The 23848-nt window shown below is 38.0% G+C and overlaps 4 protein-coding genes across 6 annotated transcripts; 3 read left to right on the top strand and 1 right to left on the bottom strand.

The window, feature by feature from the left end:
* Positions 114 to 5862, top strand: LOC105177745 (isoprenylcysteine alpha-carbonyl methylesterase ICME). Its single transcript, XM_011100990.2, has 11 exons — positions 114 to 760; positions 1552 to 1628; positions 2396 to 2465; positions 2550 to 2630; positions 2727 to 2801; positions 3338 to 3439; positions 3665 to 3802; positions 3918 to 3983; positions 4093 to 4236; positions 5024 to 5114; positions 5373 to 5862. The coding sequence occupies exons 1-11, from the start codon at positions 486 to 488 to the stop codon at positions 5532 to 5534; spliced, it is 1281 nt and encodes a 426-aa protein (XP_011099292.1). The 5' UTR covers positions 114 to 485; the 3' UTR covers positions 5535 to 5862.
* On the top strand, positions 7508 to 10796 carry LOC105177762 (protein GAMETE EXPRESSED 3). The gene is made up of 9 exons (XM_020699129.1): positions 7508 to 7789; positions 7996 to 8325; positions 8563 to 8809; positions 8986 to 9270; positions 9413 to 9499; positions 9675 to 9707; positions 9809 to 9868; positions 9945 to 10087; positions 10182 to 10796. The coding sequence occupies exons 1-9, from the start codon at positions 7508 to 7510 to the stop codon at positions 10794 to 10796; spliced, it is 2082 nt and encodes a 693-aa protein (XP_020554788.1).
* Positions 11472 to 16562, top strand: LOC105177744 (zinc finger CCHC domain-containing protein 8). The gene is made up of 9 exons (XM_011100989.2): positions 11472 to 11702; positions 12660 to 13103; positions 13278 to 13359; positions 13431 to 13506; positions 13632 to 13712; positions 14269 to 14405; positions 14949 to 15198; positions 15358 to 15421; positions 15544 to 16562. Exons 2-9 carry the CDS (start codon positions 12692 to 12694, stop codon positions 16137 to 16139), a joined length of 1698 nt encoding a protein of 565 aa, XP_011099291.1. The 5' UTR covers positions 11472 to 11702; positions 12660 to 12691; the 3' UTR covers positions 16140 to 16562.
* LOC105177743 (protein CROWDED NUCLEI 1) lies at positions 17073 to 23679 on the bottom strand. Of its 3 annotated transcripts, none has more exons than XM_011100988.2 (8): positions 23123 to 23663; positions 22086 to 22295; positions 21343 to 21596; positions 20957 to 21227; positions 20784 to 20867; positions 18537 to 20548; positions 17771 to 18014; positions 17073 to 17628 (listed from the first exon to the last, which is right to left on the bottom strand). In XM_011100988.2, exons 1-8 carry the CDS (start codon positions 23333 to 23335, stop codon positions 17389 to 17391), a joined length of 3528 nt encoding a protein of 1175 aa, XP_011099290.1. In that variant the 5' UTR covers positions 23336 to 23663; the 3' UTR covers positions 17073 to 17388. The 3 variants fall into 3 exon arrangements, with proteins under 3 accessions (XP_011099290.1, XP_020554860.1, XP_020554861.1); XM_020699201.1 differs by having other exon boundaries at positions 17504 to 17628; positions 17733 to 18014; positions 23123 to 23679; XM_020699202.1 differs by lacking the exon at positions 17073 to 17628 and having other exon boundaries at positions 17970 to 18014; positions 18533 to 20548; positions 23123 to 23679.

The following is a 23848-nucleotide window of genomic DNA, read 5'->3' as shown; positions in this document are numbered from 1 at the left end:
CTAAGCTTTTCCTTCCACTTGTCATTTGTGAATGAAGCCGTGTGGGATACACCAACCACACTGTTGACATTATTGGTTCAACCTTCACTTGCTCGAACCCCCTAGATTTCAAACCTCGTTATTACTTCGTATAATTTTTACCCGAGCAAATATTGTCTCTATTGCAGAAGTTTTGACTCTTGTCGTCACCAAACTTCCATATATAGAAGAGACGGGTGGTAGAAATCATCATTTATCTGATTATTTTATCATTTCGTTTGCTAATTTCCATTTTCAAGAATCAGCCGTTGCGTGATGAACTCAATACAAAAATTTCTGGAACTGCCCAACTAGCTTTCGCAGACCCGATGCGCAATCAGACAAATGTCGGCACCATTCCCAAGTTTAGGAATCTTTCGCACATCCCCAGAGAACCCATTACGGATTTGATAGTATAAATAGTCCCGGTTTCAAACCTCGCCTTCCTACTTCTGATTTGTCCGGCGATGGAAACGTCGTCGTCCTTGCCGGCGAATCTCCTTTCTAGGGATTCCATTAACGAGATCATGGAAGAGATGGAAACAGATGTGCTGGTCAGAGTGTCGAGTTTTCCCACTGCTCCTGCTTTGAACCAGCAACGGAGGAGGAGAGTTGGCAACAAGTCGCCGTCGCTAGCGAAGCGGCCTTGTCGTCAGCAGTCGTTCAGCCGCGAGATCGGCCACGCTGCAGCTGAGACTTATTTGCTCACGCGGCTCAGTTTCAAGCTGCTCAGCTATCTCGGGTATTATTCTTTTTTATATTCTTCTGTTTCTTGTTCTTTCTTTTCAGTTTCGCGGTTGATTCTTGCTTGATTATTCGAGGTTGTGAATTATGAGAGCAACGAAGCATTTTGTCGCTTTATTTGATAAGTTGAATGTGCAAAGTTGAAATCTTTCGATTTTCGCTTTGGGACTGGATCACATGTGTGGTGCTATAAGTACAAGTAATGATTTGGTCCTATTAATGGAGTCTTTTGATACTTCAGCTAAATTTATTTAATCTCAATTAGGATTTGTGCTGTAGAATTGTAAGCATGGATCGATTAGGAGGTTGGTTATATTTTCAATGATATGAGAGGGGATGTGAAATAGATGGGGTTGTCTTGTATGTTCATGACAGTATTTGATAGAAAAGATATTAACGCATGTTTATGTAATGATTACGTCCTAGAAGCATAACAATCTATCTTTTTTTTAAAAAAATTATTTTATAGGGTTGTTAAGTTATGTTGGAATAGTATTGAGTGCGTTGATAAGTGGGGTACACATTTTTCAGTTAAAGTCATGTCTTGTAATTCAGAGGATAGAATAAATCTCATGCTTTGCGCTTGTTATCGGAGTTTGCCTTTCATCATCTTCATTGCTGTTTCCTAAAACTTGCTGCATGATTCCCATCTTATTTATTCGTATTCTTTTGCCATGGATCACTTTGAAGATTGAGGTTGCTTCTTTTGTTTGCTTTTATGGAAATATCAATTCCATTATTTTGTGAAAGGTTTAGTTTGATATTTTCCTAATCATTTCTTTTCTTCAGGGTAGGCTACCGTTGGATAACAAGACTATTAGCTCTTGCTCTTTATGCTATGTTACTTATGCCTGGATTTCTCCAAGGTAAGTTTCGAATAACACTATGATTCTTTTGATGTAGAAATTGAGGAGTAATGCTAGCATCTTCACAGGAACCATAATTTAGCCATCCTGAATAGAGCATATTTTTTCCCGTTGCAATGACTGAAACTTCAGAATGGCTCTTTAGCTCTCACTTTCACTCGTTAAAATATAGTGATTGGCATGGGAAATATTTCCTTATGCAGTCTTAAGGAAATATTTCCTTAAACTGGAGCAGAAGAATATGTACTCTCTGTAGTGGTCTATTGTCAGTAAGAATCGCAGAACTGGTTATGTGGAACGTTATCAAGTACCGATAGGTAGTGGTACAATAACTTACAGAAATAACAAATAAGGAAATCATTAAGTTCTGTTGTTCTTCTTCTTTGTAGTGCAATCTTATGCAAAGTGCGGATTTTTTCTTTTCTATCTTCCTCTTGTCGGTGTCTTCTTTCTTTTTCTTTTTCATTTTTTTTTTCTTTTTTTGGGGGGCGGTGGGAAGAGATGATGTAACTGATTTATATCTGCCTTATCACTTGGTAGTTTATTGTTTGTGTTTCTCCTGGTTTGTGCTGCGCCCAAGATGCATCGGATTTCTCTTGGAAACAAATATGTTGAATTTGGCGTTATTCGTAACTGAGGTCTTGACATCTATATCATGTTCCTGGAAAAGGACTCCTACCATTACGAATATTTTTTGCTAAATCTAAACTAATATTTGGGATTTAGCTGCATTCAGAATAAGATCTATTCAACTTGCTACTTTGCAGTTGCGTTCCATTATTTCTTTTCAAGCCAGGTCCGTCGAAGTGTTGTTTATGGAGATCAGCCAAGAAACAGGTATGTATTTCTTTGTATGTTTGTCCTATTTTCATGTACTTCATTCATTTTCATGTTCATTAAAAATGCAAAAGTTTGTTGCAGGTTGGATATATATTTACCTACTAATATTGATGATTTGAAGCCAGTGGTGATATTCATAACTGGTGGGGCGTGGATTATTGGGTAAGAGTCGGACACCATTAACTTTAGCTTCTCTTCATTTCCTTCTTTTTGCCTATTATGCTTCCAGTGAATTCTAACAGAAAAGGTTTCGTGCAGGTACAAGGCATGGGGTTCCCTCCTAGGACTACAATTGGCAGAAAGAGACATCATAGTGGCATGTGTTGATTATAGGTAGTTGGCCCTGTTTGAGTTATGAGATGATAGTCCTGATATTAATTGTTAAGCATACTTGTATTATTTAGTCAAGTAGACATGCATGATTAGGTTTAGTGCCAAATACTAGATTATTTGTTTAGCTGGTATCAACCCTTTAGTTGGTTTAGAGAAATAATGTCATCATAAGTACATTAGATGCTAGCAATAGTGCATGATATGCACCTGGAAATTGGCATGCACAAACATTACAGAACGAGGCCAAGTTTACTGCCAATTGTTCTAGAGCTTTCATCTATTTAGAACAAGCTCACATGCTGGCATGTCAATAATACATTCATGTACATGTTTCTTCATTATCATAATAATCATTCAGTTTATTGTTTTTATTATTTTTATGATTGCACTTAGTTATAGGTTGGTGGAGAGTTCCCATTTCAATTGAACCTAGATGTTCACCTGTTTGCAACTTTTCTAATGAGTCCCTTCAATTCGATGTGTGGGTATCATATTGATCTTTTTCACCAGAATATAATGTTCTTAACCGGGTGCAGGAATTTTCCACAGGGGACAATCAGTGATATGGTTACTGATGTTTGTCAAGGAATTGCATTCATTTGCAACAATATTATTGAATTTGGAGGAGATCCAAACAAGTGAGCTGAATTTATTTATTTATTTATGTTTTTCTAAAAAAAATGGATGTTTCTTATAGCTGTTTGTATGATGGGAAATATCATTATTTGATGGAGTATCTGGTCCCAAGTTTTTCTTCTCTATCAGTGTCGAGACTCGTTAATCTGTGACTAGTGCAGGATGCAATCATAATTTGTGAACCATTAGTTCTTTTAACTCAAAGAAATAACTTTTACATTTTGCAGGATTTATCTAATGGGTCAATCAGCTGGTGCACATATTTCAGCCTGTGCTCTCTTGCAGCAGGCAGTTAAAGAATCCAGAGGTGATAACATATCTTGGAGTGTATCCCAGATAAAGGCTTATTTTGGTTTGTCTGGAGGGTAAGCTAATGCAGATTCAGAGATTATATTCTCTTCTTGTTAATGAGTCAATATTTCTAGATTGCACAATCATTGGCATTTTTCGTGTGTGACATCTTGATAATCATGTTGACAGGTACAATTTGCTCAAACTAGTTGATCATTTCCATGGTCGAGGCTTGTACCGCTCCATTTTCTTGAGGTGTTGAATCTCTTCCAGATGCTGTTGCATGCATGTTTTGTACTCTCGTATAAAGTTTGGCCTCTGACAATTCTTTGCTCCATGTGACTGTTTGCTATTCACATCACAGTATCATGGAAGGAGAAAAAGCTTTGGAGGAATTTTCTCCTGAACTAATTATTCAACATCCAAGCACGAGTGGTGCGGTTTCTCTGCTGCCGCGTATTATTCTATTCCATGGTACCGCAGATGATTCTATACCATGTGATGCAAGGTTGGTTTACTGACTTAAGTATGATAGTAAACTACCTTGACTTCATAAATGTAGTGGTTTCTGCTTGCAGTAAATGAATTTAGTTTTATCTAGTTTCCTAGCTTGATAAATTCTGCAAGTGTTTGATTCCTTTCTTAAATATGATTGAATGTGTTCTTGTGTCAAAAGCCTCAAAATAACCACTTGAATGCATATAACCCAGTGGGTCCAATGTGTATGATAGTTACAGATATTGTTATCTTTTTTACTCCATTTAATTCATTATTCATTGCTTGCCCTATTTTCTTAACCGGTGGGAATCGGGTGTTGTGGTCGAAATGACAAAGGTGCGGTCCTGGAAGATGAAAAATCAGGGAAACTGATGCAACACATGCTTCATTATCCAATACACAAATTAGACTGAGTTTAAAATTTTTATGGGGCAAGTTAATTGGGTTGTTGGGAGCAGTGGTTCAATTTAGATTACTTTTCTCTAAAATTTGGCTTTAATTGTGTAAATGTTATGTCATAATCTAGAGGGATGCAGCTATATTCCCAGCCAAAAGCAATTTTCTGCCATTATCTGTAGACAGGGTGAGAGAAATAGTAGCCAAATGAGCTTGTGCGTCTTAAGATCAAATTGGTCATTTTGATTTAAGAGGTATTTTGTGATGAGCTTGTGATTTTGAAGTTGCTGAAGATCCATACTTTGGATGTAAATCTCATCGTATTATTTACTCAAGACTTTCCTTCTGTGAAACAACTGTAGTATATGCCTTCTTCTAACATTACTGTGCTGTATATACAGTAAAACATTTGTGAATGCACTCCGGGAAGTAGGGGCTCAAGCAGATCTCATCTTGTATGATGGGAAAACTCATACAGATTTATTCCTTCAAGTAAGTGATAAAATCTCGTCAAATTTTCTCCTCTATTTGCTTGCTTGATGATCATATCTGATAAAAACTGCAAATATAATGCATCATATACAGAGAGGATCAATTTGTCAGAAACCCAAACATTTTGCTAGATAAATAGAGATATAAGTAGTTGTGATGACATCTCTTAAGTCTTCCTTGGACAGACAAAGTTGTATGTCTATCAACAACACTGCAAGTACATTGGCTTCTGATCCTAATGTCTGTGTTAAAACACAGGATCCTCTCCGAGGTGGTAAAGATGAGCTTTTCGACTATTTGGTCGCCTTTATACATGCTGATGACAAGGAAGCTCTTGCTAGAGATGCTATGGCTCCTCCAAGACGACGATTTGTGCCAGAAATACTAGCAAAATTGGCTGGCCAAGTCAGCCCCTTTTAGTCAGCAGACACGCAGGTGTCGTATTTGATGCTAGCCTGCTAGAGACGGAAGCCCCAGCTGATGATGTTGCTGCTGCCCCAGTCATTTTTCAGCCTTTCAGCCTTTGTACTGATGGGACAACCTTGTGTTTTTCATAAGCATGTTAACTTGTTCTCTGTGTGGTAAAGCTTGTGCGGTTGATTTGATTCTTTGCTTCATGTCACTTGCTCTTGTTTTTTATTTTCTTTTTACCTTTTTCCTTTTCGTTTTCTGTTTTGAGTGTTTGGTATCTGAATCACAACTAAGAGGTTGGTGGAAAATTTAAATGGAGTCCCTACTGTTGCTTTGATTTGACAATTGAGAAAATGAATTAGATTTCACAATTGACGAAAACAGGAAAAGAGAAAACGTCCAGAAAATCTCACTATGTTTGAAGTTGTTTAATGGGAGATAAAAACTAGTGTTTATTGTCAAATCATTTTTCTTTTATATATATATATATATATGAGAGTATGTATATAGTTCTTTTAGTTGTAGAGCCTATAATTAGGGGATTTATTTGGACTAAAAATAAATGAGGCGTTTCAAAACATCATTAAAACTTACAAATCAAATCAAGACAAACATTTATTATGTTTTGGCTCATATCAAAGATGGGCCAAAAATGAAGCCCAACACTATGCTTGTGTGTACGACAGAATTTGAATACTTATATCACATATGGAATGAAATACAAAAAGAAATGTGTGGTGTTAAATTCGGATTGATGGGTATATATTTGACGGAGAGATTTGAAAAAATAATTTCAATTGATTTCAAGTTCAAATAATTCGAAATTTATCAATGCTCAACAACATAGTTTAAATATTAAAATCGAAGAATTTCATATTTTGTAATTATCAAATAAATATAAATGATTTGTTATTAGAAATTTGAAGTTTATGACTTAAAGTTCTCCAATAAAAAATGTGAACAAATTCCGTTGGTAGATGAAATTCGGAAATATTTATAGTCACATACGGGATTTATGCAAAATATGTAGCGAATCGCAATTTAAATTGGAATTACTTTCTTTTTTTATTTGTGATAACTAGTTAATGAAACACATTACTTTTATATACATAAAATAAATAATATTTAAAGTATATCATAAATAAAAATAAAAAACATAAATTAATAAATTAAAATTAAAAAGATCAATTTAAAGTATTATTGATATAACAAAAGAATTGGTGTATTAATATTAAAATGATTAGGAGCCATTTAAAAGAAAAAAAGAGTAATTATAATTAGTTTCTAAAATTATCTAATTATAAATATAATTATCACATTTAAAAATTAATGCAGAAATATCACTGACTATTGTTTGTGAACATAGACAGCCTTGCTTTTTTGTATTAATATCGATTAATTTGAATTATTTGCGTATAAATCTAACTTTGTTATAGGAGTCCAGCAGCCCACAAACCGGAATAAAAAGCCCATTTCTTTTCCCGCCACCAGCATCAGCGGTTAATTAACCGCTTCTTGTTTGATTCCCAGAGCACCATCATTCCATTTCCACCCATAAATGAAGTTTCGTTGTCAACTGTACACACCCATAATCATCCACGTTGAAGATGTCTCTGCTTGTTCACACTCATTCTACTTTGATGATCTTGTTCGTGATTGTACCACCAACTCCCGTTATCTCTGATTACAACTCCAAACATTTGCACAAGTTTTCACCATTCGGACGCTCATTTTCAGGTAGTTTTCTCTCCGTATCTCGCTTTCTGCGGTTTCTTGAAGTTTTCTGATTTCTCGCAAGATATAACTATGTTGATCTTGTCTTATGGGGATGAGAAGTAGATATTGATTTGTTCATGTTTCTTTCTTCTTTCACATTTCTCCTTATTCTGGGTGCAAGTTAGAAATGCTGCTAAATTCTGTGATGGTTTGCCTCTTGATCATGCTTCGTTTGTCTACTTAGAAATCAAGAATTTATAACCGATATGGAGGTGAAAGATGTGGAAGGTACTGATAATGGGAAGAATTGTTTTGCCATCATGATGTTGTCTAAGAGTAGAATGCCTTTCTTGATTTCAGCTGATGAACCTTCCAAGAGAGCTGCTAATAGACTGTTCAAGAACTTCATTGGAGATGATGGGCGGATTTATGCTTGTTCAGGCAGAAACTTTTTTGCCTTTGAAAGCAATGGTTCTATTGCGTGGATGGTACACTTGAGTTATACATGCAACGCAAATATAGCTCCAGTAAATGGTGGGTCAAGAAAGGCAAGGATCTGGGATGAATCTTGTCCAGTTTGAATTTCTGAATTATAACCATCCATTTTGTTGTTTGTGATCTTGGGACATCAGGCTCTATTGTCATGTGCAGACAATGATTGTGATGTTGTCCCATGAATCACTATGAATTATGCATAGGTTATGAATGTTTAGTTTATGGGGTTACTAATATTTGCAAGGCCAACTATTGGCAGATATATTTGGTTGCAGAAAAAAGAGTACTAAAAATCTATCCTTTAAGAATTGGAACTTCTGAACCTGCCGTAGAAGTATTTTTTGGTCCAGGACAAGGTACAGAAGTAACAGGAGAAATTATCGGAGTCTCTGCAAGCATATTCAGCTCATGCGTGGTCATTAACGTTAAGAACCAGGGGCTATTTGCATATAGGTTGTATGGACAACTCGTGTGGAGAGCTGGTCCAGTGCTTAATCAGCACGGATATCTCCAAGGTTGCAGGAATAATATTACAGAGTGCCATTTTACTTCAGTACCTGTGATTGATCACTGTGAAGCTAGTATCTATGTAAGCTCCAATAATAAGTTCATCTCACCTCTTCTTTGGTTACATTCTTAAAGAGAAAATGCCAGCCCTCCTGTCATTCTTCCTTGTTTTAACTATGATTTATGGAATTAGCTTTATCTCGAGTCGTCAATCCTGTGTCAACTGTTTAACCTTGTGCCGTTTTAAATGAGGTGTTTGTGGCACCGAATAATTCATTTACCTTGATGATTTATGTGGGCTGGTCTCTTTTTCTTGCAGATCTCCAACAGTGTAGGGGAGCTATATTCCTTATCAATTCGTGGTCCTTATTTTAAATGGATTCAAGATCTTAGATCATTTGGAAGTACATTTACAATTACTCCTGGAAACAATGGTCGTCTTTATGTTACTATACCAGATGCAGCTCTCGTCCTGGCATTGGATGTTTCCACAGGACACATTTTGTGGCAAGGAAGTATTGGGCCATTAAGTTCAGCAGATTACGAGCCAGTGGTCGATGCAAATGGTAATTGGATTATTGTTCCCTATTAGTTGAGTGACTAATATGATGATTTTCTGATTTCTCTGGTCCAAATACACTTAGTCGGGAGAACTAATTTAAGAAATGTTAAGTACATTACTGATCCATTATTCAAATTATGACTGATCAGCTTATTTAGTAACAGTTGGTTGATGAAGCAGGTTGGATATCTATTGGCTCATTGGATGGATTTCTTTATTCATTTTCACCCGTAGGAGCTCTGAGAAAATTCCCAAAATCTGCTAGTTTGGATTCTGTAATCCAAGTTAATCCTGTACTTGACTGCTCCGGGTATGCGGTTTACATTTCTCAGACGGAAATGGAAGGAAAAATTTCACAGACAATTGCGGAATACACTTATGTATCAGCATTAAAACCGAAAAATGTTGCATTAACTTTGCTTGTTCCAGCTTCTGGTTCCACCTACTGGTCTGGAATTGATCCTGGTAATTCTACTCTCTCTCTGTAGTGCGTGTGTGTGTTTGTGCATGCATGGAGAGCGTTTATGTTATTTCGTCATTCTATTTTCTTTCTGGTTCAGAAAAGAAATCTGTTTCAGTAGCCGTAATTCATGTTTTGAACAAGCAGGTAATTTTTTGGTCAAGCTGTCCCAGAGTGATCTGCAACATTTTGTACTGGATGAAAGAACTCTTCTGGCTTTTTTTGCTGCTTCAAGTAAGTTGGTCTCTTTCACAATTATACCTTGCAGTGTATATTTCCACACTCATACAACTAAATAAGTGCTTTCTTTCAAGCAAAATTATGAGAACACTCTCCTCCAGAGTTCACAAATAAACAATCAAAGGACATACAGGATGAGCCTTAACCATTTAACTTTTCTGTCATGCAGGAAACGGCAACCCATTGCCTTGTCGTAGCACATGTAATACTCTTTTTGCCGGCTACATTAGCTTTTGCTTTCTTAGCTGAATTAAGTTCCACCTGTAAGTTCCTTACATCATGGTGCCCCTTTTTTGGCTCCAGGCCAGAAACTTGTGTCTAGCTGCTCACAAGTGAAGCCCAAGAGCATAAGCATCTACACAGGCAAGTTTAACACAATTTCTCTTTGCTGCTAATATCATAATAAAAAAGTTCATGTCTGACATTTTTCTTTATGCAGGCAATGAGAGAACAATTATATTGTTTCTCTTAATTGAATCAGTAGTTTTAGTGTTCCTTGGAGCAGTAGTACGATATTGCTGCATCTTTTGGAAGAAGAAAAAGCTTCAAGGTCTCAACCTGGGGAAGTTTCTTGAAAAAAGAGTAAGCATAAGATTTGCATGTTCTTTCACATTATCATTTTCATGCATACCTTAACTGATCCACACTCCACATATTCATTCTTGTTTCTATGTAGCGTTCCCTACTATCCCAAAAGAAAGCATTCGACAGAATGATCACAGATCTGGAATTGAAGGCTTCAGAAGAAGCAGTAGCCAACGAAGTGCTTGAAACACTAAGTGATTTGGTTAAAGAAAGAGAAGACATCAAGAGAAAGCTCTCAACAACATACAGTTTAGGCAGAGACGGAGAGAAATCACGTTCCAAATTCCTCTTACCGTTGCGTTATGGCAAATCCAGGAGCTACTCATTTCAAGGCTCCAAGAACGAGAGTATTACGATATTTCACACACTTAGTGAAACTACTTCTTCTGGGGACTACAGCAGCAGCCCCATTGAAGAGGCTGACAATCTTCTCTCTGAAAATGAAGAACTTGTTCCTGATGCAAAGGCAAACGAAAAGGGAAAGGCTCCTATTGAAGTTGAAAGCTCAAGTGATGATGAGATTCATGAAAACGAGTACGTTGCTGATGAACCTTCAGCTTCGCAACGACTTGTACATCCATTGTATTTGGAGGATTCTTGCAGTGGAATGGAGAAGGCGAAAGTGAATGATGATGTAAATGGTATGGGAAATACAGACAGTGGAAATAGAAGGTTAAGGAGAAGAACCATGTCCTTCACTAACTAGCTACCTACTGCCTACTCAAACAACTTCAGGTCACTTTGGTCTTTCATGTAGTGAATTTGTGAATGTGATCTGGGCTTTAATATAAGTGTGAGGTTTGAGGAAATTTGGCTGTGAATTTCAGATATATACAATGGTAACTATATGGTAAAAAATAGAGTAAATGGTAGCTTTGAAGTTTTACTAGTTTTCTTTGGATTTTTGTTGGGGTAATCTATGTATTAATTTGATAGTAATACTTAGTTTCTATTTTGAGATAATTACACAGGATTTTAAAATTTGATATAATTACAAATAAATTTATTATGATTTGAAAAATTAAATTTAATAGTCTTAATATCTGTTTCCATCTAACAAAAAAATCGTTTCCTTAGTCAAATATTAGCAAAAAAGTTGAATAAAAATTTATATATTATTGACTTATTCAAATGTAATTTAATAAAAGAAATATTATTTTATGTAAATAAATCAATAATAAGTATTTTAAAATAATTATCCTCGTGAGGGGAGTTGTGCTAGATTCCAAGAAGTGTGTTCTAATTACAGAAAAGTTACATTAGTTTAATATATTTTGTTAATGAAATTTATTGTATAATTGATTATGAATGAATGATTGATTGGTCCTAAGACTTTTGGGTACCTCTCAATTAATTATTAAAATCCAAAATAAAAGAAAGGCGGCCGCGACCTTCCCGAATCTCGACTCGAGTATCTATCTCCCTCTCTCCTCTCCCCCTCTCTCTCGCACATATACACAGACTTGCAGAGATACGGATTTCTTTGTCGTCTTTAATTTCAAATCTCGGCGCCTCAGCTGAGCTCAGTGGGCTGGCGGCTTTGCTTTGCTCATTGCTGAAGTCTCTCTCAGATTCTCAGTTGCCGCTGCATTCAGTAATTCCTAATTGACGGGTAATTGGAAACCCTAATTCGGAGTTTACTTCTTCTTCTTTTTCCCTCCCCTGATTTTACGTGAGACTGAGTAATACGAAACAATCGAGTTAAGGAAAGCCCTGTTATTGATTTGAGTTAATTCTTCTTCTTCTTCTCTCTCTTTTTTTTTTTTTTCCTTTTTTGGGTTTATTTAGTTCTTTTTTGGTTTTTACATTCGGAAGGCCATTTTTTGCTTTGTTGAAAGACTGGGCTTCTATGGGTTTCTACAATCTCCAAACTATGAAGTTACGGCCTTTAGGGTTTCGGGATTCTATAGGATTGGGTGTTTTAATATTTTGGTCGTGTGACTTAACTGGGTCTCCCATTCTTCGCTGTCAAAGGCAATTCTTTTTCGGTGACTGGCGTATTTCTTTCAAAGTAAATTAATTCTGTTTGTTGACATTCAAGTTTTTAGCATTGTAGTTGAAACAATAGTCTTGTGTTAAACATGAATTTCATACCCCATCTACTTTTGTATTTAAATTTCTTATTCCATGCAGGAAAATGCCACCTTTAGCCTTGTTACATTTGTATTATTTGAATTTCCTGATTTTTGTCATTGTTTCAGGCTGTGAATGGTACATGAGAACAATCGTTTCTTGCATTTCTTTGAGTGAGAGTTGTGTGCATCTGTAAATGACTTCTGAATGGTTCCCATTTGAGGATTCAAAAGACCGTGTAGAAGATATTAGAAATCAGCACGTTGCCGAATGGCAAGAGATTTTGACTTGTCTAGTTCACATCCTTTACATTGAGATTGTTTGAATGTTAACTTTATCTGGTGGCTGAAATGTCTTAGCTCCATCTGTATGTCATCAACAATTCTGCAATCATCTGTCTCTGAAAATCTGAGTATTAAAGTTTTTGTGTTTATTTTAAGACGCCCTTGAATAGATAACTTTTGTTCAGATCTGAAATATGTGCCTATTGATGCAGTTTCAACTTACCCAGAGGAGATAACCCATGCTATGGAGACTGAGGATTTAACCAAACTTCCCGCTTCCAGTAATTCTGAACATGGAAGTGAGAATGATGATCAATATGAATCTGGTTGTGAAGCCATTAAATCTGATTCTCCACCTCTAAATTCTGAGGCACTGGATGAGATTAATGGGGATGCCACTGGAACCATGCTGGGTGGTGTACATGAAAATATTGGAGCTTCGACAATGACCGACTGCAAAAAAGATGCAGGAAACAGCACCCGTGTGCTGCCGGTTGGCTTTGAATTTACAGAATCAGTTGCTGTAGTAGAAAATATATCTGTCAGCTCTGTGCATGTTGAAAATGGATCTCCAGCTGTTAAAAGTGAAATCAGTTTGAGCAATCATAAGAATGATGAAACCTCTTTAGGTAAAAGGGAGATAGGTACTGCTGGTTGTATCCTTTTCCGAGCTTTGTTTGATTACGTCTATGTCATACATGGAGTTCAGTCTCGGTAGGAGTTTGAGAGTTCATTTTGTATTTGTTATTTTTCATGTTTTTCTCCTCTTTCTGTGATTCACCTAATCACCAATATCCTGGTTCGATACTTTCCATAACTTAACCTTCCAGCTTTATCTGGTGTTAAGAGACCCCGAATAGCACTTGATGAGCAGCAACCTTCAGTGCATGTAATCTATAACTCTTTGCCCAGGTATATTACTTCTATCAGTCATTTTGCTTAGAATGGTAACACAATCTCATAAACTTCTGTATCATTCTCAGAGAAAGTAAACAAAAGCTCGAAGAGCTATTACAGCAGTGGTCTCGGTGGCATTCACAAAGCTGCTCAACATCTGATGTAAGCTTGTTCTTTCAATATTGTTCACTTATATTTCTGCATAGTATAGTTGGTATAGGCCAATGCTTCTAATCTTTGCTATAACTTACAATGGTTTAGCTGATGTGCAATTATATCATACCCAGGATTCGAATTTAGTGCTGGAATCTGGAGAAGAGACTTACTTCCCAGCTCTCCGTGTTGGCTTGGATAAGCCTTCTGCAGTAGTATGATTCTCTTCCTGCTATACTTTTGAGGTTTAATCGAGATGACTTGACTTGACCTTTGTCAGTACTCCATGTATTTCAGCTATTTGGAAAAAGTAACTACTGCCTAATAGAAGCCTAACTTTACATTCCATATACTTAAGCAACCTTGGAAAAAAGACTCGGCAACTTTTTCCCCTGTAAAAGAATTAGCAGAAACTGCGTAGCATTAGTACATTCTAATTTCTGAGTATCAAGGAGAAAATTGAGAAATTGGCTTGCTCAGTCTTTTTTCAGACCCAATTATCAAGCATTGGGTTGATGAATATATATGCATCATTTATCAAATTTTGCTAACATCAGTTGCTATATCCAAAATAGTTTTTTTTAATACACCGTTTTAATATTGCTTTATGTCTCCTTTGCAATCCAAAAATGAGATACTTCGTCAGAAAGAACATATGTTATATTCTCGTATTATTCTGATGTTTGTTGGGTTCATGAATACCTTTGCATCCTACTTTAATCATCAAGAAATGATTTTTTATATTTGTTTTTATTTATAAATTGCATGTAGACCTTTTGGGTGGATAACCAAACAAAGATACAGTCAAGTAAGGAGTTCATACCATTGGATGGCACTTCTGTTCCTCTCTATGATCGTGGATATTCTTCAGCTTTGACTTCAGTTGATGGTTCCAGCGGTTTGGACGGGTATGCTTATTTTAGTCGATTTTAGAGTTGGTTGGTGTGTGTTAAATGACTTAGGTTGAAAATCCCTTCTTTCGCTGTATGACCCTGAAAAGATTTTTTTTTCTGGCAGTCCTTCCATCTTTTCTTCTGACCTTTGTTTGTCTTACCTTTATCTGTTCGAGTAACACTGTTAAATATGCCAAGTGGTGTGATTACTTTCACCTGATGTGGAACTTTCAAGTTCTGTCTCTCTTGTGGGGGTGTGTGTGATATGAAAATGACGCATGTTGACTTGGTACATACAGTTTGTGTATGGTACACGGCCTTACAAGAAGACATAGAAACCCACAGCTAGCATAAAGTTATATACCGAATCAGTTTCTTATAAACGGTTTGCAGTTTGTGAATCATAGGTGGACTGGAATTATACTCACTGACTGGTCAGTCATTATGAGATTTATGGATTAGTTGAAGAAACAAAGGCATAACATTGTCCAATTATTTACTAAGAGTTCTATAAAATCATCGCATGATCCCAATCTGATATCTTCATTGGTTCTGCAGAGGAGTGGAGAAACTGGAGACCTCCCGTTGTTTTAACTGTGGTTCATACAGCCATGCACTGAAAGATTGCCCTAAGCCACGTGATAATGTTGCTGTCAATAGTGCTCGGAAACAGCACAAATCCAGACGAAATCAACATGTTAACTCTCGTAATTCGACTCGGTATTATCAAAGTTCTCGAGGAGGAAAATATGATGGCCTGACACCGGGTGTGCTTGGTGCTGAAACACGAAAACTTTTGGGCCTTGGGGTAAGATAAACTCTTGTTCTAAGTGGAAAAAGGTGTTCTTCATTATTAGTGGTATGTCAGCCTGAGCTATTGTTAAGTAGATTGTTGGTTGAATACTCAAGTTGCTGTTGAATCTGTGAGATTATCTTCTGCATTTACATTCTCAATTTTGTTTTATAGGAGCTTGATCCACCTCCATGGCTTAACAGAATGCGGGAAATCGGGTATCCACCTGGCTATTTAGGTAAATATGGAACCATGCTGAGAATGCACTTGTCCTTGTACTCTGTTACATCTTTATGCATTTGACATTCATCCAATTTCTGCTTCTTTTGCTCATTAAGGTTTTCACTTCTAATTTTGTAGATCCAGATGTTGAGGATCAGCCTTCAGGGATTACAATTTTTGGTGATGAGACAAATCATGAAGAAGGTGAAGAAGGGGAAATTCTTGATAGCTACATGGAGCCACCTAGGAAAATGACTGTTGAATTTCCAGGGATAAATGCTCCAATCCCAGAAAATGCTGATGAAAGACTCTGGGCGCCAGTCTCTTCAACTGTTAATCCATCTAGCGAGCACCCCCACCACAGAGATAATCACTCATCTGAACATCTCAGAGGACACTACTATACCGAGCAAAGGAATAATCACTCATCAGAAAATCTCAGCAGAGGACACTATTACACTGAGAAAAGGTGGTTTGGGGAAATGGAAGATGATGGCCCTCCTGGCTGTGAACCTGGAACTAGCCCTTCTCTATCAAATCATTTCCGTAGACATGGTGATTATGACTCTAGTCACCACTCCCAAAGTCCACAAACGAGTCAATCGATACCTTGGAGCCCTAGTATTGGCAGATCCTTCTCAGACAGAGGTAGAAAAAGCCCTCTAGTACAGGATCGTTATGGTTCTTCAAACTATGGTCATTATGGTACTTTCCCATATTCATCTCCCAGATAAGACTGCGTCCATAAAACTTCTTGAACGTATTTGGTTAGTGGCTGGATAGTGACAGCTGTCCTTTGTATTCGGTTCTATCACAAATCATAAGTAAGGGACAGCATAATCCTTCATCCGAGGAGTCAGAAAGCATAAAAAGGGAAGATTCCTCGCATTTTGAACTGCGGATGGCTGTTGGGATGAGAGAGCATCTGCAGATAGCTACGAGGTATATTTCTCGTTGGTGTAATTTTGAGCACAGCTGTTCATGTGAAGATGTCTAAGCAATTCTGGCTGCGGGTACATTGTACATTTGGCATCTTGGGACTTGTTATATGAGAGCTGCGAAAGACATGCATTCTCCGAATTGTACATTGTACATTTGGCATCTTGGGACTTGTTATATGAGAGCTGCGAAAGTCTCCGAATTGTCTCGTGGTAAACGCACCATACTTGTTAACTGTCACTCTACACTTCAATGTTGATGACATTAGTTAAACTTAGCTGTACTTTTTGACGACACGCCATACATGTTAACCCCAACTGTACACTTCAATACTGATGTTAAGTTTAAATGTATTTTTTGAACTCTTCTTTTCACAAAAATCTCTTAGGGCATATGTTTATGAATAATGTCCAAGGAGCAAGAACAGATGAGAATACGATAAAGACTACAGGGAACCACCACCCATCAAAACCTCGTGTCATATTAGAAAGGGGCTTCAACCGGGATTTTAATGAGTTTCAGAACCAGTAGATATTTCTTACCATGCCCATTAAGAATTTCACCTTCAATAATCAGATTAGACATGAAATTGCAATATTTTGTACAACATCGCAATCAGCAGTACTGCAATGTTGATCGGCGAACTCGATTTGCCTGATAAGTTCACAAATTCACGTTGGGAACAGAACCTAAGATCTTAAGCACATTATTACCACAATAAAACCTGATTCACTGGGAACAGTAGCAAGCATGGCATAAACAAAGCTCTAATACACAAAACAGGAAGAAAGAAAAGGAAAATGTGAGTCCAGTGTCAGTAGGTGCACTGTCCAAGAATGCTACAATTTATCTATGCAGAAATTGTACACTAACAAACCCCAAATAACGAGTGGGAGAAGAAGGGGGTGCTATTAACTGCTCCAGCCTGAATTGATTTCTTTTTCATAGGTGATATTTGCAAACTAATACACACAAGTTGAAACTGCAAATCAAATTGGCATATGCTAAAAAGTCAATACAATTAAGACGATGTAGTTGGTCAGTTTATGTGGTGAGGAAAGTCCAGAGCTTCTTCCCGATAGAAACCTCACCAGGATGATCAACCTCATCATCATCCCCATCGTTATTGTCATCTTCTCCCCCAAGGCTCTCACTTTTGAACTCTTCGTGACTATAGTCCCTGGCTCCTTCTGCCATTCCATTCACCTCACTTCCCACCACATCATCCACAGAAGTATTTGTTGTGTCAACACGCCCACCATGGGCGTCTCCTGCAATTTTGAACTGTACATACAACAAAAATGGTTAGGAGGTGCAAAGACCTCACAGTTTCACAGCATCAAAATCAAATTCCAAAAAGAATTAGGTGTTCTCCATAAATATGCAACCTAAGCTGAATCCTTGATGATGCAAACTCAGCACTTACAGGACTGTCTGCAGAAAACTCACTAGCAGCCCAATTGCTTCTTACAGGCTCATCACCATCTCCATCCCTAAATCTTCTAGGAAGTGCAGCTGCTGCTCCGGGTTCATTAACTTCTTCCCTTGAAGCTCCACCAATTTCAACATTCTCTGATTGGTTAGCTTCAGCACCAGCCAGTTGGTTGGGTTCTTTTTCCTTGCCCCTCCCTACTCGAGGTAAGGATCCATTAGCCACTGTTCCCACTGATCTGCGAAGGAAAAATGTTAACTTTGTGAATATCTCATGGATGGACATTTCCGTTGAAAGACAAAGGCAATAAAGCAAAAAGATGACCAAAATATTAGCTACTAACAGGTTCAGAAAAAGTAGGACCTCTTGCATCGATTAGCTCAGATTCTAAGTTATTGACTAGCACAAATCTCAATACACATATGGGGATGTAACCTCACACCAACTAAATTATGTCACTGACTTGAATTCAAGGAAATCCAAGCAAAGCAGGATAAAATTGTTCCTACACAGCTGTGGTCCATAACTATGCTGTTCACCCAGAGCCAAAAAATATAACTCCAAGTATAATGACAGTGTTTTGATTTGGTAGCAGACAAATCTACATACTATGTTTAGTTATAACCACATTGGTTCTAAGGGGTGAAAGACATGATTGGTTGAAGTCATAGTTGGCTGCAGAATGAACCTTAAAAGCATATGACTTCAGTCTTAAACTTATGAAAAGTCATAATACAGAATGGGAAAAGTTGTGACTTACTTTTTGGGTTGGCGGAGATTGTACCGTTTCTGACCAAGGCTTGGTTCAGCTGCAACAACTCTCTGTCGCCTCCTCGGGCGATCACCATCCTTGATGCTGTCCGAATGACCTTCAGTTTGACTGTTACTTGCTGTACGATTTCGCTTTCTTATATTCTTTGGAGTTCCAACAAGATCTGATTCTGCTTGGCTATCGTCATTTGTGTAAACAGAATTCTCCACATTACCATTAGTTTTAGAACCATCAACTGCAGCCTTCACGGATCGTGCTCTATTTGCCCCAGGCCTACCTCCCTTGCCAGGTCGGCGTTGTGCCTTCAGTTTGGAATTTTGAGAATTTTCTGGGACACTCAGTGGATCTTGATCAACTGATAGTGCTTGACCAGCCTCAACCTCCCTAATGGCACTATCAGATTCAACTATTTGGAAATCAAAAGAATCATTTACTACTTGCAAAGACGCTTCTGGCTCTTTTTCACCACTTGGCAATGTTTTTGGTGAACGCACAACTTGCTTATCAGAAAGTGCTGAAATACCCATAGGATCCGGCGCATAATCAAGTTCTAGTTTCTTTCCTGGTGAGAACTTAAAAATCTTGGAGGTACACTTCCGGAGCCAAGAAATGGTTCCACCAGCACTAGGAGATCCTGAATTAACCAGACCAGGGGATGATTCAGCACCAAACCTCTCGACAGTGCCCTCAGCTACCTCCTTCAGATAATTCTCTGCTACCCTTGGCAGTGGAGGGGCCTCAAGGTTTTCCAGTTCAGTTAAGGGATGAAGATCAGACAGCACAAACTCACGAATAGTCTCTCCACAAGTGTCGCAGTTCTTCTGTTTCTCAGCAAATGCAATGAAGCGTTCTCTTTCCTTAATGAACTGTTCCCTTTGATCTTTCAACTTCTGGCTCAAGCCAACAAGTTCCTCAATATCTTTTTTCATCTCATGCTGCTGTGCCTCTACATGCTTCTTGTTCTGTAAAATTTCCAGTTTTTCTTTCTCTATCCGAAATCTTTCCAACTTCATCTCTTCCATTTCTCTTCTGGCTACTTCCCTCAAGTAATTAATATTGTTAAGTTCCATTTCCTTCTCTTGCTCAAACGTCTTTTCCTTCTCATGCAAATGAGTCTCTATCTCTTCCTGCTTCCTCCGCATTTCAGTCTCAAGTTCTTGTTTCCGCATTTCAAAATCATGAGTCAGTTGACTTTTCTCACTTTGGGATTTTTCAGCCAAAATTGACTTTTCATGATCCATGCTGGCAGCAAAAGAATCTTTTGCCAATTTAAGAGCTTCCAGTTCCCGCTGTACATACTGTTGTATTTCCAGCTTCTCATTGCGTAGCCTCTCCTCTTCAGAATGTCTTAGTTTTTCCAAAGATCTTTTCTGTTCAAGAACGTCCTCTTCTTCTTTCTTTATCTCAGATCTTTTATCATCCAGCTCTTCCCATTCTTTCTCAAATTTCTCCTTTGCTTCCTTCAAATCATCTGCTTCCTTCATAAGTTCCTCGCTTTGGAATCTGTATTTATCTATCTCCTGTTTCAGTTCAGATTGCAGGCGAGCAAGTTCAGTTCGTTCTTCTTCAGTTACTTTTAGCTGTTCTCTCTCCTCATTTAATCTCAGCTGCAGTTTCTCAGAGTCGACCTTCAGATTCTCAAGCTCATCTTTGACTCTAAGTAGGTCTTCCTTTTCAGCAAGCATTTGTTTTCTCTCTTTCTCCAAGTTTTTCTCTTCCACTTTAAGAGACTTCTCTCTTCCCCTGAAATCTTTTAATTTGGAATCAAAATCCAGCTCTTTCTCCCTCACTTTCTCCGATTTCTTTTCAATTGCCTGTTCTCGTTTCTTCAATTTCTCTTCCACATGTGCAATTTCAGCTTCCTTTTTCTCCACTTCAACCAGTTTGTTTTTCAACTGGTCATCATGCTCCTTTCTCTTCTGCTCCATCTCCAACTCGAACTCCTTCTGCTTTTCAGTCAGGATGCTCTTATGCTCATCCACCAGTTTCTGAATCTCCAACTGCATGTCACAAAGCAAAGTAATTGGAAAGCAATCAGAGCCACAAGAGAGAATGAATAAGAATTGATGTCAACAAATATTCTCCGTAAAGGTAAATCATATAGCTGTTAGCAACTGGACAACAGAACATATGCCAAAGACACTGACAAACATGGACCTTAAAACTCAAGAAAAAGCTAGACTTAGTAATCAACATGTCTTTGAAACCTAATGAATCAAATGAAGAAGTACTCACTTTTTCTCTAGTGTTCAACTTTTCTTCCAATTCCAGCAATTGTTTCTCTTTCTCCTCTAGTCTCTTCTTAACATCATCAGCTTCCTGCTTCAAATTCATCAATAGTTAAGGAAAGCAAACCAGAATATCAGCACCAAAATTATTGAGTGAATAGAAGTAAGATATGAACTTGCCTTCTCCTTAAGAGCTATGCTTGCTAATCTGCTGCTTATATCATCTTCTTTGTTCTTCAAAGTTGAATTAGAAATCTCAATCTTCTTTCTTAGTTCTTCAAGGTCATTCTGTTTTTCCTTCAAAACCTTGTCATTCTCATTCGCCCTTTCCTCTCTTTGGTTCAGCAATCTTCTACTATCAGCGAGCCTCTCCTCTGCTTCCTGTAATTTTCGTTCCCACTCTCGCACGTCTTCCCTTTGTTTAGATAGAGCAGTATCATGTGCTTCACGCCTGAGAATACAAGACTTTCATGTCAGACTACAATTATATACTAGGGTAAATCCAGAGAGCAATTAACAAAGCAAGAAAGGAATATAACTTTAAGAAATAAGAGCCTCAAACATACTCTGTGGTGAAGAAAGACCGTTCTCGCCGAAGCGCATTTTCTTGAGCTTCCAACTCATGCAATTTCCTCTCGATTTCTGAGCTCTTCCTGCTCACCTCAGCAAGTTTGGCATCAGCTGCATGGAATTTTGCTTCAACCTCCAATGATTTCTCTTCGACACTGGTGACTAATGCATTAGCCTCAGCTAGTTTGGAATCAGCATTGAACTTAATTGCAGCATATTCTGAGCGCATCTCACGTAAAGCCTTCTCAAGCTGCGGCAAACCATAAGATCAGAACTTACTTAGCTATGAGTAGTTGGATCTAATTGGAGATGGTTCCAGCTTATTAAAATCACTACTTTCTTTGGTATCACTCATGAACGGATAAGAAATTCTTTAGAAAAATGCTGGACCATGTATTTTCAGTATATGTAGTCTGAATTTCACAAAACAATAGAAACAAGACATCACCAGACCCATTTCCTACATTCACCTTTAGCACATCCCCAGCTGATTCATCTGCATGTAAAATAGGATTTTACATAGTATGTAATATGTTAAATGACAAAAACACACATGCATTTGTATAGAACCTTTCTTGCAACTTTTATGTAGACCTTCTACAAAATAGCAACCTAGTGGTAATACCATCCTCTTTGACAGAGTCAATTAACAATTTAAGTTATAAGAAAATTCAGGTGCCTACGCTCAAAATGAAAGCGAAAGCATGTCTAGTAAAATAATTTGGAAGGCACATCTTACATCGAGCACACACTGCCTTTCAACACCTAGTGCTTTCTTTAAATTCTCTTCCCGCTTCTCCACCTCGGACAATGCACTTGAATGAGCTGTTTGATCTCTTTTTAGAGTATCAGTCGTCTCAGCTAAAGCTTGCCTTAGTTCTTCATACTTCACTGCCCACTCCTTTTTCTCAATCAAAAGAAGGCCCATATTGTACTGATACTCAAAGAGCTGCATGAAATCACAAGATTTAGAAGAGTTACACAGAAAGAAAAAACCGCTAACAGTTCAAATTGCTTGTAACTTTGGAGGATTTAGAGACTGAACGAGGCTGAAGACAATTAACACTAGTAAGCACCTCAAAACTGTCATGAAAGGAACAACCTGAGTTACAGAAGAAGTTGCTGAACTCAAACTGCCAAAAGGTTCCAGTTGAGCAACAAACAACGTTACAACAAATATGTAGGAAGGTCCAAAGTTGGTGGGAAAGACAAGTCCGACATGTTGACTGCTCATTGGAGTAGTGAAGCTATTCATCATGATGCGGTAGTTCCAACTTTCAAATAAGTTATCAATGAAGAGGTTATATTTTCACTGGATCCTCTGATAACCATTTACTTTAAACTTAGGGAATAAAAGGAAAAATCAACAGCATAAACGGAAAAGTAACCGCAGAATGTACCTTTGTTTTACTTCCATTCTACTTTAGTAGTTTCACTGATAGAAGCCCCGCTCATCACCAATTTTTGCTATTTTATTAAAAAGCTCGAGGAGTCTAAAAGTTGTCAAGATGTAAACTTCCTGAAAGTTCTCCACTAAAATTCACAGGATTTATTTGGTGATAACATTCCCAATTACGCAACTAAAAGGAGAACGTAAGTGAATTTTCTGAAATATGCTATTGATCTGATACTACGATGCTATATACCAAGTCTAGAAAACCAAACAAATGGCTAGACAAGAAAAGAACACAATTAAAACAGAGAGTTAAAAAGAAGATGGATAGGAAGAAGAAGAAGATAAAATAATTAAGCGCCGAAACATAAACAGTTGCTGACCTCGTTCTCGAGCTTCGAAGCCCTCTCAGTCAACGACTCCTGGTCCATAACCCCATCGCCCTCGAGAAAAGTCACAGCTTTGCCTTTTGCTAATACCTCACCATTCGTCGGGCTTATCTGGTTAGTGGCCGAACCTGGTCCAGGAAGAGACCCATTCTTTTGTCCCGTTGCGCTCCTCGGCGCCAGAGACCAAAGCTTCTGCGGCGTAAACATTCTACAGCGGTTTTGCAGATCGCAAACCCCAACTTGATCAAAAACAAAAGATTTCACTGAATGGAGCAGGGAGTTTGAGTAGTGAGATGTCAAGCGAAACCCTAAATTCCAGGGAACCCTGAGGCGGACGCGAACAGAGTTCCCAAATTCCGGCGAATAGGATGTTGTTAAATCCGGTAACGTCTGGAAACCAACTTTCTCTCTCTACCTTTCTTTCTCTCTCCTGCCTTTTTTCCCCCACACCCACAGCCACCTTTCGTGGTGCGCGCGGATCACTCACGTTCTTCTAATTTCCCCCTCCTATTTTATGCCCCCCGACAGCAATTCTCCCATCCGAAATCACCTTCCTGCCCATCCCCGCACCTCCTTTCTTAGCCGTTGCTCAGGGTATTCCCGACATTTACCAGGGCCGCCTTTCTGTGAAGAACGTGGGTGGCTTGGCAGCGTACATATAGTAGGACGAAATTACCCTTGAACCGATAGGCTCAGTTCTGGGACGGTCACCCTGTAAAA

Source organism: Sesamum indicum, linkage group LG15 (genome assembly GCF_000512975.1).
Source record: "Sesamum indicum cultivar Zhongzhi No. 13 linkage group LG15, S_indicum_v1.0, whole genome shotgun sequence".
Taxonomy (NCBI): domain Eukaryota; kingdom Viridiplantae; phylum Streptophyta; class Magnoliopsida; order Lamiales; family Pedaliaceae; genus Sesamum; species Sesamum indicum.
Note: the sequence above shows the minus strand (reverse complement) of the source record. Positions and strands in the feature narration are given on the sequence as shown.